Raw genomic sequence first — 18,820 nt, forward strand, 5'->3', positions numbered from 1 at the left:
AGTGAAAGGTGCTCTTTAAAAAACAAAAGGGTGGTTTCTACAGACTGGGTGTGGATTTCAGTTCTGCCTTTCTTATAAGTTGATCCAAACATCTGGAAGAAAATGACTAAAACTGTCTGCATCTTTGTATATGTTTATTACTTGATGCAATGATGCTTATTTCCATTAATAATGACAACAAAAACTGGTGGTGGGGGCAAGTCACTAATTATGATCTTTGCCATCTCCTCCCTAAGTAGGGTCCTTGTTTAGCTCAGGACAGTAAATACCCTCCAAATGGCCCTATGATTTTATTCTAAATTCGCAATAAATGAAGACTCTTCCAAAAAGGCAAAGAGATAAATGTTAGACATGGATTCAATCTTGCTTTTCCTTTTTGGTAGGTAGCAGTGGAAACCAAAGACAACTTTTAAAACCTCTGGATTTAAAGCTGAATGCTTTTCCGGCTGTCTGGTTATAAATGAGCGATAAAGCAAGGCTGTCCTTCAATCCCGCCTTGAGAAGTACATATCATCTGATGGGCACGAGGCACGTGAGCAGGCTCACGGCCTTTCCTCATCATGGGCTGGAAACTTCTCCACAACTCTCCTTTCTCGGTCTCAGTGGTCCTCAGGACAAGCTCCACCCTCATGGACGAGTGCTAGAGAAGCTGCAGTGGCCTGCCTGCCTCTGTCGGTCTCGTCTGCGGGCTGTGTGCCCTCAGTTATGCTTCTGGCCACGATCTCCAAGCTCCTCATTCACCCAGCCCGTTCCTCCCTCTGGCCACTGTCTACCTCGTTAAGTCCTCAAGCACGTGGCCCGAAGATAAATTTCCAAGGACGGTAGAATAGACCCTATGTCTTTTCAACAGTGTTGCTTTCTACTTTTCTCTTGTTGCCATTCTAAACTTGTGCGGGTGACTTTCTCCCCCACCTGCACGGAACGGGCATCAGTAGCCACCCTGTTAAATTTCGCCTCTCAAGCTATCGGGATGGTCTCAGCATCCCCGCACCAGGGAAGGCACAGGCAGATACTGGGCCCGCTCAGGCAGAGGGAGAACAAGGAATGAACAGATTACACTTGTGGACAACAACTGTGTCCTGATCTGATCTACTGGTAAAACCGCATGCTTCCGAGCTGCTTAAAGTTGAGTATTACTGAGTTTGCAGTGGACCACGTTCGGTCCTGCCCCACCGGTAACTGGTACATACCTACGTGCATGGGGCTACGCTGTAGAGTAGATGTGATCATCTTTTTCTTGATAAGGGTGCCTAGAATCTAACCCGGCCCCCGGGCTATGCACGTGAATCAGACAGTGCACAGTCTCCTACATCACTGGGAGGCAGGAGAAAAACTGCCTGGGGTCCAGAGGACACTGTATCATTATCTTGTTAAAGAGCATCACCCAGGTTAAAAAAAAAAAAAAAAGATGTTATACAGTATGGTCAACAAACACTGGGTAACCTCACAAAGGGAAAACCCTCAATATCACCTACGGTGGGGCTGGTGTTACAGGTCAGGTTCAATTATTACCACCTCGTTAAGAACACCGTGCAGGATGGGCACAGGACCTGTGTTTCCGACACTCACCCAAACGCTCAGGTTTCAGCTTACATTTTTGGTGCACATTTCAAGTGTATCACGGCCCCAAGAAAACAGTGCTTTTGCTGCTGTTAGCTCGTTTATGTTTTATTGCTGTATTAACACTGAAGTTGCAGGGAATTCTTATTTTTGAAGGCAAACCAGGCCATTTAAAATCTAATTAAAACAAGAAATAATTAGTTGGGCCTGTGGTATGGTACGATAGCAATACTTAACTCATAAAACCTTTCGTAGGAACTCATGAATAGGAGCTAAATTTTTTTCTCATTGTCACTAAAGTAATTAAAAGAAGACATGTGCATTTTAGATATGTGACCAGGGGACTCCCATGGGGGACACTGGAATGCAGGGCGGAGGGGAAGCATATTTTACAGTGGTTTTATTACCTACTTCCTGCTAACATAAATATTTAGCAGCAGCCACAACAAAAAATGGCTGTAAAAACCAACAAAATGCTATAGGATAAACCAAAATACCCATTTTGAAGATATTCTTAGTAAGCATGACTATTTTGTAACATGGTAAAATCTCAAGAAAGTAACCAAATCATGTGCGCGTTTGTTAAAAATATATACGGGGAAAACTTGGAATAGAAACATCAGTTTTTATAAATGCCTCACGTTTGATTTTCAAATGGTTCCAAGTTCTCTACCAACTTCCCCAGAGAGAGAGCCCAGCAGGACGTCTTTGATGGTTCTCTCACTCTTCCTCTGGGCAAAGATGGCATGGGTATGCCACCTAACATTTTGCTGCTAATTACTTCCCAGCTTCAGACATTCCAGGGGTGGTGGTGGTGGTTTTTTCTTTTTAGTAGCCTCTAAAATCATGTACATTTAGCCTTTTACTTTTAAGTCTTGTCAGAAGTTATTTTTGGGTGTTTGGTGTTTTCAAAAAAAAGAAAGAAAGAAAGAAAAACGACAAAATCCACAAGCTGAAATCACAGACGACTTTGAAAGCGTGAGAAAACGAATTTTAAGCTTTGGCTAGGATGATCATTTCCCCTACTTTCACAGCAACACCAACTCCAGCCAGTACTACGGAGTTTGCTTCAGGAAGTAACAAACTCGGTACTCTGAAACTAGACAATACATACAACTGGAGAAACGAATGTAACCTGATTTCCCTGCCACTGAGCCCTTGGAGGCTAGAGAATGATAAACTTCCCGAGAAGTGGTTTGAACCAGACATTAAAACATTCTTCTATCTGGGATATTAACTACATTTTCCCTTTTGCTCCTTTTGTAGATCGATCAAGGCCGGTCTGAGTTACAGATGAAAGGCAGTGATGTCAACAGGGGCCACACCTACCCTTCGGGCATGGATTTTTGCCTGTAAGTGCCTCCACCAGAGCCAGTCTCGCTGGATGAAGACAGGTTGCTAGGGGAGTTACGACACTGCTGGGACCTCGCTAGAGCCATGGATGAGACCGTCACGTAGATGTCTGAACCGGGAGACAGCCTGTGAGCACAAACCAAAAATATGAAGTCAATCCAAGGGGAAGTCCCAAGGCAGTGCATGATGGATAATATCATACAAACGCGACAAAGAAAGCCACTTCGTGGAGGTAGTGAGAATGAAGCCAGCTGGAAGCCTACAAAAGAAACTTCCCCATAAAATGACTCCCTAAGGAAACAGCTGGAGAATGGCCTTGAAGGGAATGGGGGTGGGGGACATCAAAAAATAACAGGGGGGGAAAGCATGTATGTTTCCAAAAGCTGCCAAAATTCAATGTGCTGAATTGCTTCTGCAGTCTCCCAGTACGGCAGTACAGAAGATAATTGAACCCTGGTGACATTAACATAGCAATTAATTCCAATTTTTCACACTGGTTTTCCCAGAGCTTATGACCACAGTGAGACTAGTGCATTCTTTGTATGTGTCTTTGTTTTCTAATTTTGTTACTCAAAGTCTGGAACGACTGTTCAGATTTTGCTATTCAGTATTTATAAATGTGGTTGATCATATAGCATCCCCATCTAAAAGCCTCCATAAAAATGCCCAGAATGTCACTTATTGAATTTAATTGGAATCAGTGAATTTATACACCACCACAGTAGAGCTGAGCTCCACAGGCTCTTTACCCTGCTGACGGGCACTGGGGACAGAAACCAGAGCTCTGTCATCAGGACATCGATTGTGTCCTTTACCTCCTCCACTCTCGTGGACAACAGGACAACCGGGGACGTCAGTAAGTGACGCTAGCCACTGTGACTGGCGGTGAAGTCCATCTTACTATGAAGATTTAGTTCAGGAGCGAGTCATTTCCATGGGAGAGCTGAGGAAGGGGAACCTAGGTCATTCGTTCAGCAAGCCGGGCCTCTTGACTGTGAATCCACTGCTCCGGCTAAGTGACTGCTGTCCCCCAGACAAGGCCGGCTTTTCTCCCCTTCCTAGGACAGCTTGCAGTGGGTCTGCTCGGCCGGACGCTTTTGCAGGAAAAGATATCTTTTACTCAAACCAAAGTTCTGAAGGCTGGGGACAGACCCGATTCGCCGAGCTAGAGCATTTTCTAACAGTGCTGCTATGCACTTTCTGGAGCAGGACAGGATGGGGTTTCAGGGGCAGGAAGGTGACACAACGAGAAGCTTTTCTAACAGAACAAGAATAAGGACGGCTGCTGAGAGTATGACTCCCAAACCCATCTACGCCCAAGAGGCGGATGTGACTCTCTGAGCAGATCTCTCTGCTCAGCGACAAGCCTAGACTCTCCCGCTGTCTCCTGGACATCTCTACCGAACACCGTCAACCGCAGCTCAAATTAAACCTCATCCAACCGAACAGGTTTGCCATTCCCCCAAACCTGCCCCTCCTGTATTTGTTATCTCGAGCTAGACACCTCGAAACCGTCCTTTGCCCTCCCCCCCTTCCTCATCTTCCACACCAATTGGTCTCATTAAGTTCAACTTTTAATGAGTACTGTGTGTCAGGCACCCTGGGGGCCGGTCTTGACAACATGGAGTCTAAGAAGGTAACTGGTCTTCCACCTGCTGACTGTCCTCCCAACCCCCCATCTCCGGCCTGGATCAGCACGACTGCGCTCTAACTGTTCTTCTGACTTCTAGGCTCCGTCCACCCCACTCCTCCAGGCTCCACCCGGCCGAGCCATCAGACCGCTCACGTGCTCCGCGCACCTTCCCTTTGCCTACAGAATAGAGGACCGAATCCCTGGCCCCCTCTTCCAGGCCTTGGACCATCCTGTGCAAGCCCTTCCTCCTCTCCTGCTCTTTGCCTGCCTCCACGCACCCTACACTCAGGACAGGTTCAGTGCGCCCCTATTCTCAGACTCAGCTTCCGTGTGCATGCTTTTACTCATCTTGTCCTCTCTGCCTCTCTTCCCCCTCCCTGACATAAAATCCTTTTTCTCCAAGCCTGATTCCAACATCAGATCCCTGAATTCCTAGATGAATCGGAACCTCCTGGAGTCCCCCACCGTCTGTTCTTCGCGTCGCTACAGCACACCCTTTCGTATGGTTAGTTTTATGTGTGTCTATCTTCCCAACTAGATTCGATTCCCGCCTTAAGGGGCAGCACTGAGCCTTGTTTCCTCGACATCTCTGGTTGCTTAAAGCACGTCTGCTGAATGAAGGAGAACCTCTATCAGCAGTGCAGAAAGTGAAGAACAGTAGGTGGGTCCAGAATAACGGCCCACAGTGACATCAGACGCCCACGCCAGGGGCTCTCAGCCGTGGTGGGTCTATAGCAGTTTGAAAATAGTTGGTCGCTAATAATAAAGTGCCAAAATTTGTGAATATTATACTAAAAGCAATTATTAGAGATTCAAAGTTAATATTCTTCCTTACATGCGAGAAAAAGGGCTGACGGAATTACACCCAGCACCCTTGAGCATATCATCACTCTGACATATAATGGCAAGAGAACTCACTGATAATGGCTCCTCTAGGTATTATCCAATGGGGCAAATAAGGACACCAAGGATGCTGGGTCCTTGAGGGAATGGGATGAGAAGCTAGTGAAAGAGGCAGAGTTCCTAAGTTCCTCCTGTTATTATCACCAATCTTGTTATTGCTACACAGATCGAGAGAAATACTAGCTACACAGCTGGGACTGTCAGGAGGATTCAGGCTCAGGAGAGGGGTATGTGTGGGGCAGCCCCGGTGGGGTCAGGGACTAGCGGGGTCCTGGAACACCAGCTCATGCCTACTTTGGGTACCATGTTTTGATAAAAGAGAGATCAAGACACTTATCTGGGTACCATAAAATAGACCTCCCTTTATTCTTTTCCATTAAGACATATCCCAAATTTCTCAGTACTTGTTCTGAAATAATGGGAAGGGGGCTGGAGCAGAGGAGGAACAGGAGAAGTAAGTTACAAAGAAAACTGGGTAGGCTTTTCTAGGCTTGTAATACAGAGACACTTCAAATGTAGTTTCACCGGTGGGTGCTTTGCTTGCCTCCTGTGCAGAGTGGCGGTAGTACAGAAAGAGGAAAATAAAGGAGACCCGGGACGAGCACGTTCACGTGGTCAGGGCCGGTGCAACATCCGGGGGGGGGGGGGGCGGGCATGTTCTTCTAACTCTCTTCAGGCTAAACCAGTAATGCCAGTGAATTAAATGTACGGTAAATACTCACGTTTGTGTTTCTGTGAGGAAGTGACAACTGATTCCGTAGGGAAAGTCAAGATGTAACTTTTACGTTTGTATTTAGAGCTTGCTTTTCTTACTCTGCTTTCCAAAACGTACATTAATTTAAAATATCTCATGCTAGTTCTCAACCTCAGCTCTTTTATTTGGCAAATGTATCAGAAAATTCTACTTGGTTACTGGAGTTATCCCAAAGTGAAAAAATAGCATTTCCAGAAGGCCGGCATTCACTCCCAACCCTCTTCTGCCTTTATATAACTCAATAGTGGCTTTGTTTTCTGTCTGTTCACACTCACAGAACACACAAACAGAAACGGACGGAATGCCACCCAAATGTTTTTACGACGCTAGACGTAGATGTATGGCGGGCAAAAGAATTTTCAGAATTAGCCCTTATTCTGATGACTTACTATTCTTCTCAAACACTCTGAAATGGATACCATCACACAAATACTGTTTGAGAACAGACCTCGTTCAGGGAGCGGGCGGTGCCGCCTGCCCGGCAGTCTACTGCCAGACAGAGCCTGCGGCTGGTCACCACTCAAGCTGGGCCATGCGCTGCCCTGCCACGTTGAAAAGGGGGACCCCCCAAACTGGCTCACACAGGAAGCCAGCGTGCTGACTTCCTGACTCTCCATCCCCTACCATCCACTCTATTTTAAGGGCTGCTGAGGCCACGGAAGAGTCAGTGCAAGATCACAAGGCTTTTCTTCTCTTTTGAGATAAACTGAGCTCTTTCTACTTCCTCTCAGTCTTAACGAGCCTCCCACATCTGGATATTACTGCCAAATAGGTTTAGAGGACTAACACGAACACATCTTTCAGCTGCTGTGAGATTTTTTCAATTCTGTGGAATGTAAGAATTTTCAAGAATGTTCTGGCCACTGTGAGAAAGGAAATGTCTAAAAACCTTTCAGTGTTAATTTCAGTGGATTCTTTTCCCTACATTTTTGTAAATTTAGCCAAGAAATAACTAAATGTTTTTAAAGTAACTGATATTAAATGCTCTCTGGAGCGCCCTCTGACTTCCCTCCGCAGAAATAAAACACCAGGGCTTTTTGATTCTGTGAAAAATGCAGCCACTGAAAAAGTCACGATCATCAGCCAGACAGACGATGCCCCCATAGTCCACAAGACTCCACTTAACACCAGCTTTTCATTTATATGCAGTGCATTTCACAGCACTGAAAACACAGAATTGAACGGAATGGATGTTTAGGAAGAGATGGTCCAAGATCAGAATCAGTTCATTTTCCAGAAGCATTCTCATACCAGGGCAAAAGGGAGAAGAGAATTACCCAAAAACCCAGATTTCTAATAAAGTAAAACTCTCACACCCCAACACACCCTTCCCATAAATCAACTCACAGGACTACACACAGTGTTAACATTAATAGATTCCCACTAAATTGATCTCTTCAGATTGTGACTGATTATAATTTATCAACTTGTGGATAAAGAATTCTCAGCATCTGAGTGGCTGATGAGGAAACATTTTCCTGAGTAGTTTCATATAGGTTTAATTATGCCTCTCTGTCCTGCTTTGTACTCCAAAGTGACAGCACTGCCTGGATGTGTCCAAGGAGACAAGGCCCTCTGTAACCCAAGTGCAAACAGTGGAATGATGGCAAAAACAAGAGAGAGGGTTTCAAATAGCACCAATGACTGACAAATTAGATACTTGAGTCCATAATTAAGCACAGCTCTTTACCACAACTTAGCAATTAAAATGCTATTCACCCAGGGAACAGGACCAAGTTAAAATCTGTCTTCAGAAATGTATATCAACCAGGATTCTTCCAGAATTATGTAAAAAAAAAACAAAAAAAAAACCTCACAAACGATTCAAGGTAAAGTAATCTGGGTGCCATTTGAACAAGCTAGATTCTCATTCAAGCCACTTGTCCCTCTGTCTTTTCATGTCTTCCTACTGTGTTCTTTGTGAACCAGAGCTACCCGGGCTTTCCGACCAAACAGTTCATATCAGCTGTTCAGACTGGATCATGGAATCCCGCTCTGATGAGCCTCCTGGGACAAGGTCACTGTAGAACAAGGAATAACTCCTTTGCACAGCTAGGAAAATCGGGCGATTCCGCACGCGGAGAGAAACGATCAGCACGTCACAGCTGCTGGCAAGCAGTTAGAATTCCCAGCCTGGCACACATCACGGGCGCCTCTTGAGAAGAGTCAATTCTATATCTAGGGTGACTCTAAAGAACAGAAAATAAAAATGGATTGCTTGCAGGATCAGCCACATAATTCATGGGACTCAGTGCAAAATGAAAATGAAGAGTCCCTTTGTTGAAACAGTACTGCAAACTGTAAGGCAGCGACAGCAAGCGTGAAGCCAGCACGGACCGTGTCAGCGTGGGGCTCTGTGCGCCCGCATAGGCTGCGCCGCCGTGAAGCCGGCTCTGACTGCAGCACGTGCCTGGACCCCAAGCACACACACATGTGCGCTCATCTGACAAGTATGGCGTGAGCTCTGGTCTACCTAGATTTCATCCACGTAGCGCGGCGCTTAAGATAGAGGCTCTGAGGTCCGGAGGCCTCGATGCCAATCTCCACTTCACCACCAACCAGCTGCTACGTTGCGCTAATTACCTCATCTCTCAATCCCTGGGCGTCCATATTTGAAGAAAGAGGGTGAACAGCAGCCAAGGTACTGGGCTGTTGGGTGAACTGAGAAAACACACAAGGGCCTGTGAACAGAGCCTGGCATAGAAAATGAACTCAATACTACCTACTTATAGTTTTTAAGGAAAACACAAGTAAAATGTAACTGGCATGAGGGCAGTACACATAGAGTGCAGGGGGGCTCAGGCAGGTGAGAAGTCAGCACCTACTGCAAAAACTAGGAGAAATGAAGCTTTATGAAGAAATGCATTCGAAATAGGATGTATAGGAAACCAAGGATTTCCACAGAAGTCAGGAGTTAGGACACAGGAGAGTGACGGTTTATGTGGCCGCCATGATGACGAGTCAGGCTGGAGAACCATCCTTGGCGGAAGATGGGCAGGGGTTGTGACTGGAAGGATGAGTGGGTCTTGCAGGGTGAGCCCCCCTATGGTGAGCCGAGGAAGCACAACCCTTCTCTGTCAGGTAACAGGGACGCACAGAAGGTTGTGTAGCAAAGCAGTGGTATGGCCAGAGCTGATCCTCAACAGCCAGGGTGAGCAGGCAAATTTGAGGGAGACACAGACAGATAGGATTCCATTAGCCCACCATAAACACTAGTCTCTTCGATTAGTCCTACCTCCACCAATATTCACAAATCCTTCATGGAAAGAAGTCACAACCAAACACTTTAGTGAGAAGCTAAATGATTTTTTGTTTGTTTTAGACACGCGAGGATTTTAAAAACTGGAAAAAACTAGACAGGATAAATTCATTCCCTATCCCAGTTTACGAACAAGAATAAGGGAAGCAGAAGCTGAAGTAGGGCACGCCATGCTGGCCTCTGCTCAGAGTGGCTGCCCATGGGCAACTCCCTCCAGGGGTCTCCGAGACCCCCAGGCCTCTCCTCACAACTGCCCTAGGCTAGGAGAAGAGAAAAGCACCACCACACAACCCACCTTCCTCTCCCAGGGGATCCTCCCAGCACTCGAGTCTGACCCATCTGCTGCCAGCCGCTGTTCAGGGGCTCTATGCCTTCACCCCTACATCCTCACATTTATTCTGTGTCATTTCATATGCCGTCAGCATCTGTCCTCTTACAAATATAATGGCAAACTGAAAGACTCAAACAAAAAGTGACAGATTGGGATACTCCAGGCTGTCTCACTGGCGGGGCTCTGAGTCTCTCCAGAGTGGGGACTGGTAGGGCTAGTGAACTCCCCCACACACCTGTCAGCAGGCCACAGGCACAGGAGTCAGCCCTTCCCCTGCTGGCCCTCCTCATGTATTCGCAACTATGTTCCTTAAAATGAGCTGCAGCTCCGCAGCCAGTGGTCCAGGGCCATCTTTATGGGCCTGAAGCATGTCTAACAAGCCGTCTTGTGGCACGGCCACCGCTGAGCACTCAGCACAAACACACCCAACACACACTCTCGAGCGAGAGCGCAACTCAACTCTGAAGACCGGCCCTAAGGACACTCTGCCCATCTCAGGACACACAGCAATTGTTCCTGCAAGTAAAAAGGAAATGAAGTCTACTTTTCTCAGCAAGCACTTCAGTGATAGGCAGATCCTGAACGGCCACCCTGTAACCACACTGTGTGATTCTCACAAGCGGAAGCTGACCTTAGACCTTTCATAGTCCAGGACTCGGAACAAAAGGCTTATGGGAAACTTTCACACACGATTGTGGCAGTGGGTTTGGTGGCTAATTCGTCTTCATTATCACTCATTTCAACAAGTTTATATACATGTACTGTGCAATCAACAAATCTTGAAGAAAAATGTCAGTGGTTTCAAATATAAGGCAGCAGAAGATACTTTCTCCCCTGGGAGTTAGTTAAATTCTTGATAAACACATTCATGTAGCTGATGCGTCTTCATCAGGCAAAGGTCTAACTTCTCCATGGGGAGGAGGCTGACAGCACGACATATATTAGATCTGGCTTCTAGGAACGCCATCCCCGTGTTGTGTGCGTGCGTGCGTGCGTGCGTGTGTGTGTGTGTGTGTGTGTGTGTGTGTAGGGGCTGAGGAAGCCTCAGGGCCGTTGTGGGCCTCTACAGAGCCTCCCATGAGGTGTGACCAGGTCAGGCCCCCCCCACGCAGTCCTAAGGCAGCAGCCCCCTAGAGCTGGGTCGGAGGGCAAGCCCCCACTGCTGGGCACTCACAGGAGTACAGATCCTTAGTGACATAAGAGCAGCATGGTCACGTGTCCCCTTACTGCTCTTCCCAGAACACAACTGCTTTTCATGAGATCCTCTCGAAGGTCATTCTCATTTGCATGGATGGGTTTCCCAGAATTTCCTATACTTTCTGCAAATGCACAGCTCATCAGGACTGTTTTCAGCACAGCAGGCCTCCTGAACTCATCCTCTGTGTCACCAAAGTGAACCGTGACACTGTCGCTGAAGACAACACAACCTGCCTGTGAAACACACTGACCCACCACACGCTTAGCCTGGGTTAGGCTGCAGAGGGCCTCACCAGCCCAGGCTGGCAGTGCTACCGCAGCCCAAGAGTGCTCCCTCGGAACACGAGCTGTTACCCCCGCCCCGCCGTGAAGCTGTGTCTGGAAGAGCATCTACACAATGGCAACAATGACAAACAGCAACCACCATGTTCTAAGCCCCTAAGTGTGGCAGGCCTGTCCTAAAGTTCAGATCGGACACAGAGTAACCATACTGCCTCAATCTTCACATCAACTCTGGGGGCTGGGGCTGGTGCCCATTTGATTCTCAGCACCCTGCAGTACAGAGGGGACAAGGAACTGCCCACTGTCACAGCGCTCCCCAGTGATGGGCCTGGGATGCAAACCAAGGCCTCTGCACTTCTGACCTCTGGGAGTTTTCCGGTGGTTCACACTGCTACACTGGTGGCCCCTGTAGGCGGGAAGCCCTCTGGGGACATTTGTCTGGGCGGAGTGCACGACAGTTCCTTAGCAAGCCCGAGGAGTGACTTCCAAGCACTTGGAGAGCCTGAGCTGGGGGCCATGCTGGAGCACCTCATTCCCGGGGTCTGTCTGGAATGCATAAAGGAAAGGGAACAGGGGGGTATGAGGAGCTCCAGCACTGCGCCCGTTTCCTGAACACTTAAGTAGGAAACATCACTGCACTATAGTCTGAACGTGTGAGCCTGCATCCCCTCTAACTCTAATCCCAGTGTGGATGCCACGGGACGCCAGCTCCTTTGGAGAGCTGGGGGAAAAGCAGCCTTAAGAGCCCAGTGAGTTTAAGTCAGGTATGGCCCTCTGCTTTTCCTCCTCATCTTGGCCAATAAATACAATACCATAATTCGGTTTCAACTAAACTGAAAGCTTTTATAGGAAATTCAATCAAGAACAACTCACATTTCACTTTGAGTCGATCTGAGACAGTTTTACCAGCAATACACTTTTAAAATAGGAGTATTCGAAACTTAGCCAACAAAACTCAAGGAAGTCTACTTAAATCCAGCTCTAATTCTATAGCTTTCTCAGACTACTGAGTGCTTCATTTCTACTGTTCTTCAAATTCTTATAAAAATAAACTGATTTATCAAGTGTCCACTGAAGGATGAATGGATAAACGTAGAATGGGGCATCTACACAGAATGGAATATTGTTCAGCCTTCAAAAGGAAATGTCATGGACTGAATGTATGTCCTCCCCACCAAAGGCACGCGTTGAAGCACTAACCCCCACCGTAATGCTTTCGGAGGGGGGCCCCTGGGGGTGATTAGTCATAAATAAGGTCATGAAAGTGGAGCCCCCACAATGGGATCAATGCCCTGGTAAGGAGGAAAAGAGAAACCAGAGATTCCTTCTCTCTGCCAGTTGCTGTCTGCAAGCCGGAAAGAGGGTTCTCATCTGGAACTCTATCTGCTGGTGCCTTGACCTTGGAGTCCCCAGCCCCCAGAGCCTTGAGAAGTCACCTCTCCTGTTTAAGCCGCCCGGCCAGTGGAGTTTTGCTATAGCAGCCCGCACGAAGACAGGACGGATACTCCAACCCAGATGAACCTCGAAGGCACTTTGTTAAAGTGAAATAACCGGTCCTAAGAGGACAAGTATTTTGTGATTCGACTTACATAAGTAGTCAAAGGCATAGAGACAGAAAGTAGAATGGTCACCAGGGGTGGGGAGGGGTGCAGGGAGGGAAGTGACTGTTTAATGGGGACAGTCTCCATTCTGCTAGATGAAGAGGTTCTGGAGATGGATGGTGGGAGGCTTGCACAACACTATGAATAAACGCCACAGAGCCCTACACTTAAAAACCGTTGAAATGGTAAATTTCAGGTCATGCATATTATACCACAATAAAGAAGAGTAAAACAATGGATTTATTTTCTCCTGAATTGATTTACTCCTGTTCCTACTACTTCTTTAAGTAAGTTCTTTTGCTTATTGGTTTAATTACTAAATAAAGTTTAAAAAAACTCTATGGAACATAAGAAGTAGGAAGATCAGTAGGAGAAGAAAGGGATAAATAAAGGGGGGGTAATCAGAAGGGGGAATGAAGCATGAGAGACTATGGACTCTGAGAAACAAACTGAGGGCTTCGGGGGGGCGGTGGGGGATTGGGATAGGCTGGTGATGGGTAGTAAGGAGGGCACGTATTGCATGGTGCACTGGGTGTTATACGCAACTAATGAATCATGGAACTTTACATTAAAAACCAGGGATGTACTGTACGGTGACTAACATAATATAATAAAAAATATTATAATAAAAAAAAAATAAAAAATAAAAAAAACTGATTGCGGGCCCATGACAATGCCAGAATTTGTAGCCGGTCCTTGGGATACACCACTGAGGAACCGCCCACACATGGGTGATGGCCCACGTTGCTGACATAAACGCGCCACCCGAGGCATCGGACGGCATGGGATGAAGATAAAAACGAAGCCGTCATGGAAGACACACACTTTGGCGGGGGGGGGGGGGGGCAGGCGATGACACAGGAGCAAAGAGCTGACCAAAAAAAATCAAGAGTGAAGTTTTGGAAGACAGGGAAAAGGAGTGTGAAGGAGGGAGCGGCGAATGGTGTCAGATAAACTGAAGACCATCACATCCAGTGGCTTTAGCTCTAGAAACAGAGAGGTTGGGGATGTGGCTGGAGCAATCCCAGTGAAGCTCTAAAGTTCTAGGACTGAGGGGTCCTCAACTCAAGCCAAACAACTATGATCCAGGCAGACGGCATGTGGAACGTGCAAGCCCTGAAACGTCTAACCACAGCTAAGGGATTAAATGGGCGCTTGCTTTATGTCAAAGCACACAATGACAGCGGAGACCGCTGTGGGCTGTTGAAATAAACTCAGAGAGCATCTCCTTAAAAACGAAGACTGAACGGGCGCAGGACCGGCATGCTCTCTGTGGGGGGCTGGTGTCTGCTGAGAGGGCACAGGGAGGCTACACACGCAGCCAGCCTTCACCTCCGAAGGGGGGATGTGCTTCCCCAGCTGCTCAGAGCTAAAAGCAGCAGACACGGGGAATAGTGGCATCCAGGTACAGCTTAAAAGTACCAACACTGGTTACGTTCCAACACCAAATATTTGCACAAAGGATGGTGAGGCTTCAACTAAAAAAAAAAAAAAAAAAAAAAGGAGAGAGAGTAAGGAAAATTCCTTATGCTAAGATGCCTGCTGTTTGGCAAAGCCCCTGAAATAGCTAAACTTTTCTGAGCATATGAACACACATCAGGGCTTTATGACTGACCCCACACTAGGTTTAAACACAGTAATGTGATAAGTTCAATGCGTTATAGCAGATATTTTAGTTCCAATTCTACCGTTACTCTAGTTAAATTTGAGGCCAAAATACTGATATTTTTGCGTCATATTACCTATTTTTGTTGAGTAAATATTAATTCTGTTAATAACTACTACTCCCACAAACACTATAAAATTCTGTACTCAACAGGCCACCTGGAGAGCATAAAGCGCGCATATTTAAGCCAAAGAGAAGCAGACTTTAGTCTATTTAGATGGCAAATGAATCCTCTGTTTTTACTGTATCGGTTTCTCTCAACAATGTATTCAGACCACAATTCAGTGAAATAATTCTTATTAGAAACTTCAAACACCAACACATTTTGGTATGTTATAAAAATCATGCCCTTGGTTTTAAAGGAAAAAGGAAAAATCTGTTCCACAAGTATTTAAAAAAAAAATCTTCCTAATGACATTTAAGTCTGGGATCTTGCGTAAAAATGCGAGAAAAACTAGGCTTCTCCAGGCAGTAAATTGGTCTTTTCATCCAAAGTGAACCAGGCTGGAACGCACGGTGAATGAGGCAGGCAGACCTGTGTAGCCAATGTGGGCCGCGCACACGTGAGAGGGCTGCCGGCTTCAGCTTAAAGACAGCTGGTTTCTCTACAGTTCAGCACAACTTGCCTCGCGTTGGGGAGGAAAGTAAATGGAACGAAAATTACGTAAAGGCAGTACTCCGGTCTCAGTGTTAGGCTCATGGCATACCAGGAAGGTATGGCAGACCCTGGCATTTATTCTGACCATCTGCAACTCATCTGAAAGGAGTCGCACCTGACAGACCACCAAGGAACAAATGCAAATGGCACCCGGGGCAGCACTGGTAGGAAGGGGAAGGCCGAATGGACAAGGAGAGCCCGGCAGCCAGGAGCCTCCCTCCCCCACCTTGGTAAGGTGTTCTGTTCTCGGTAACACCATGAGGGGACGCTTTCCAGTAACATTTTACTACGTTTCAGGGAGAAAATGATACTTCCGGGTAAATCTACGAACTTGGTTGTTCCTGGAGGACTCTGGAAGTATTCCTGATGAATGGCCTGAGTCTGTTCTACTGAAACGGCAGCAACACAAAGGTTCTCCAACAGCACCTTCTGTTGCGACTCCGGGTTAAAACTTAAAAAAAGAAATAATGTAACTGAAAGCGAGCAATGATGGGATAGGAAATCGAACTCTTAAGTTTCCACAGAGGAAGACTATCTAACTACCACGTATTTCAAAGGAAGGTGAGCCAAATAACCCGGATATCCTGCATACGCAGAGCTGAGATTTTACAGGCCACGTAAACCCTCCGTCACAAGATCTGACGTATCAGTTCGATGTCCTAAAGATAACTGAAATTGACTAGAGGTTAAATTTCTCTGAAAACCCCTGGCGACCTCACTCCTGCCACTTTCATCTGGAAAGCCTGGAGGGTCCCGGGGCTACGCTGATGGTCTTCCAGGGAGAGCACTCAGATTCCCCGTCCCGCAGGGGTGGGGGACTGGTAGTGGTTAAGATGCACAGCAGACACGAGTACCCTCAGAAATCACCTTCGAACTCAAAGAGCTCTGTCTGGAAATTAGGGAGCTGATGCATTCTCTAGCACTAAAAGCTGCGAGCCTCATAAGGTGATAATTAGCTACAAGGAATATTTCCACTTTTGAGGTCAGGCTTTAGTGTCTGTTGCAGAAATTAAATTCAGCACAGAATCAAAATATACCCTGCTCTTTTATTACATGCAATATTGTATAAAGAAAATCGCACAAAACAATATAACTTATAAAAGTCTCATGATTGTCTTGAAAGAGAAAGAAAACAGCACTGAGGTCCTTCTCCAAACAATGAGTTCCTACGGTCCATCTTTCAAAGTGTGGGCCAAATCGTGAATTCCAGTTCACACGCACTCGGGGAGAGCCAGGTTTGCAATGTGGAGAACAAAGAGTTGATTCAGAAATCTCCTGGATGTTTTCCTCCTCAAAAATGATGAAAACTAGAGGAGTCCAGATGGGACAGGAGCCACTTTGGGGGGAATCGTCTATTGGGATAAACAGTAAAGCTCCGCAAGTAGAGCTCCAGGATTAAGTGAGGAAGTTTAGAAGGACAACTAGTTTGTTGTTGTTGCTGTCTATAAATTATTTCTACATGACAGCCTAATATTTCCGAGCTAGTTAAGTGACAATGTTTTATGCGAGAGTGCATAAAACACATAAAAGCACAAAAGTCAAACCAAGACAAGAAACAGTTTTTAAAACCTAGGAAAGGTGTTTAAAACCTCCAGCTTTCTGCTCCCAATCTGAACCAATCAATGACTACTGAAGCATAGCTGGGGCCCATTTTCCTTGGCACCCTGTTTCTGCTGCTCCGTTGAGCTAGACTCACGTTTTGGCCCCCACCTTCCTTCTGCCCCACACAGCTCCTGGAACAGAGACTTCTCCCCAGTTCTGGGGATTCCCGATCCTTCTCCAGGGTGGGGGCCACGAAAACATTCTGAGATGTGATCAAGACAAGCAGAAGTGATGAGGGAAGGACAGTGCACAGAAAGAAGCTGGCTTCTTCTAGCGGGAGACTATCGTCTTAAAGCCAACTGTCTCCTTCGTTAGCATAGGTAATTTGCAGTGCTATCATTTAAAAATTTTTTACAGTCTTTATTAACAAAGTGACACAGACACTCAATCAAAACCTTGCATTCTTTTGCTACTATCATATCACTTCTCCCCAAAAGACAAAGACTGTCAAAGATGGTAATGTGGTCAATGTCCTCTCGAAGAGTCTGCCAAGTTCTAACCCATGTTGCCAGTGCTAAGCGTGCAGTGACAGATTCTGTTGCTATCACATGGAAATGAAAGAGCAAAGCACAAATATGTTACTCAGAGCGAATGCTTTGTTGGAGTATATCCTCATGCACCCTTATGGCTTTAGAATGCTACCATGCTTGGAAGCCACCAGGGCACGCACCTTTCTGTTTCCATTCCTGATTTCTCTCTTTTTTTTCCTTCTTCTTTTTAGAGAGGAGGAAGGGGGGCAGAGGGAGAGGGAGAGAGAGAATCTTAAGCAGGCTCCATGCCCAGCGTGAAGCCAACATGGTACTCAACGGGTCATGACCTGAGCTAAAATCAAGAGTCGGATGCTTAACTGGCTGGGCCACCCAGGCGCCCCACAATTCCTGATTTCTAGTAAAATACAGGAAGACCTAAAGCTAGTGCTTGTGGGTCTGGTGCTCTTTAAATATGGGGCTGAGATTCAGATCGAACCTCTGAAGGCACACTCACCGCCTCTCCAGTGGGCGCCCGTCACTGGAGATGCTGCGAGGGATGTTGGCGGCTCTTTCTGGAGGAGGCATCTTCCCATCTCCTTTCCCAGCATTCAGCCTCGAGGTCATGGGACTCTGCACCTGGGAGGGGACTTGAGGTGAATGAGGCCCCTTGTTGGCATTCCTCTGCCATTTGTTATTATTTCGGAAGGGAAACTTGAATTCGTATGAAACCCCTTCATTCATTTTGTATTCCATCACTGGTGTGCGGTAGGTTTCAGAGCAACTCCTATTAAGGGCACAGAAAGAAGAAAAATTAATATTGTTTTTTTCTTGTGGGTGGAATCACACTGATTCTCATTAACAGTTAAAGTGGATCAAACACTTCATCCTTTGTTTCAAACTGTCTTGTAATCATTGGGCCCTCTACTTGAACTGTCCTTTCAAGAACCAGAACCCCAGGAAGTATTATACTGGCATATTTTCCCTCGCTCAGTCTCAACTACGGAGTCTGAGATATGATGGAGTCTTGAAAAAACAGTGAGACCCCGAGTCATCCCGGTGAGGGGAGGGGGCGGGTAAGAACAGAGTCAGTATGAGGCCCGAGGAGGGAAGGCCGCCAGGCCGGCAGCGCAGCGCAGCAGGACCCTAAGACCAGGCCTCAAAGGAAGCAAGCACTCAGCTTCATGCACCCTTCAATGAGTGTCATGAGGGGATCTAAAAAGGTATTGAATTTGTTTGGGATCTTAATAGTCAAAAAATTAAGTGGGGACAAATTTTTGAAATCCAAAATGAGAGCCAAATTTAGCTCAGAGGGAGAAAACAAAAGGCCAATTATAGAAATTCTGCAATTATCAAATCACCAAGGAACAAAAGCATAATCTGAAATCAGACTCCCCTCACGCCCCCTCACCACCCCAGCCAGAAACCTCCCACTGCAGGGCTGGCCCCACGTAGCAACCTGAGTGGAATTAATGTCAGGCCCTAATGTCTTTCTGTTGCTTGAGCCCCCTTTTTTGGTGGGCCCCCAAACCTTAGGGAATGTGGAACCCACTC

General features: G+C 46.6%; 1 protein-coding gene across 16 annotated transcripts in view; it reads right to left on the reverse strand.

Annotated features, from left to right (window-relative positions):
* Positions 1-18,820, reverse strand: part of SIPA1L1 (signal induced proliferation associated 1 like 1) — a 446,735-nt gene that overhangs the window by 44,247 nt on the left and 383,668 nt on the right. For all 16 annotated transcript variants that reach the window (XM_057318467.1, XM_044391372.3, XM_048219779.2 and 13 more), the window contains 2 exons: positions 17,784-18,053; positions 2,890-3,039 (listed from right to left, as the gene is read on the reverse strand). In XM_057318467.1, coding sequence (XP_057174450.1) covers positions 2,890-3,039; positions 17,784-18,053 — 420 coding nt within the window. The remainder of the gene's footprint in view (positions 1-2,889; positions 3,040-17,783; positions 18,054-18,820) is intronic.

The sequence above is a fragment of the Ursus arctos genome, unplaced genomic scaffold, assembly GCF_023065955.2.
Source record: "Ursus arctos isolate Adak ecotype North America unplaced genomic scaffold, UrsArc2.0 scaffold_25, whole genome shotgun sequence".
Taxonomy (NCBI): domain Eukaryota; kingdom Metazoa; phylum Chordata; class Mammalia; order Carnivora; family Ursidae; genus Ursus; species Ursus arctos.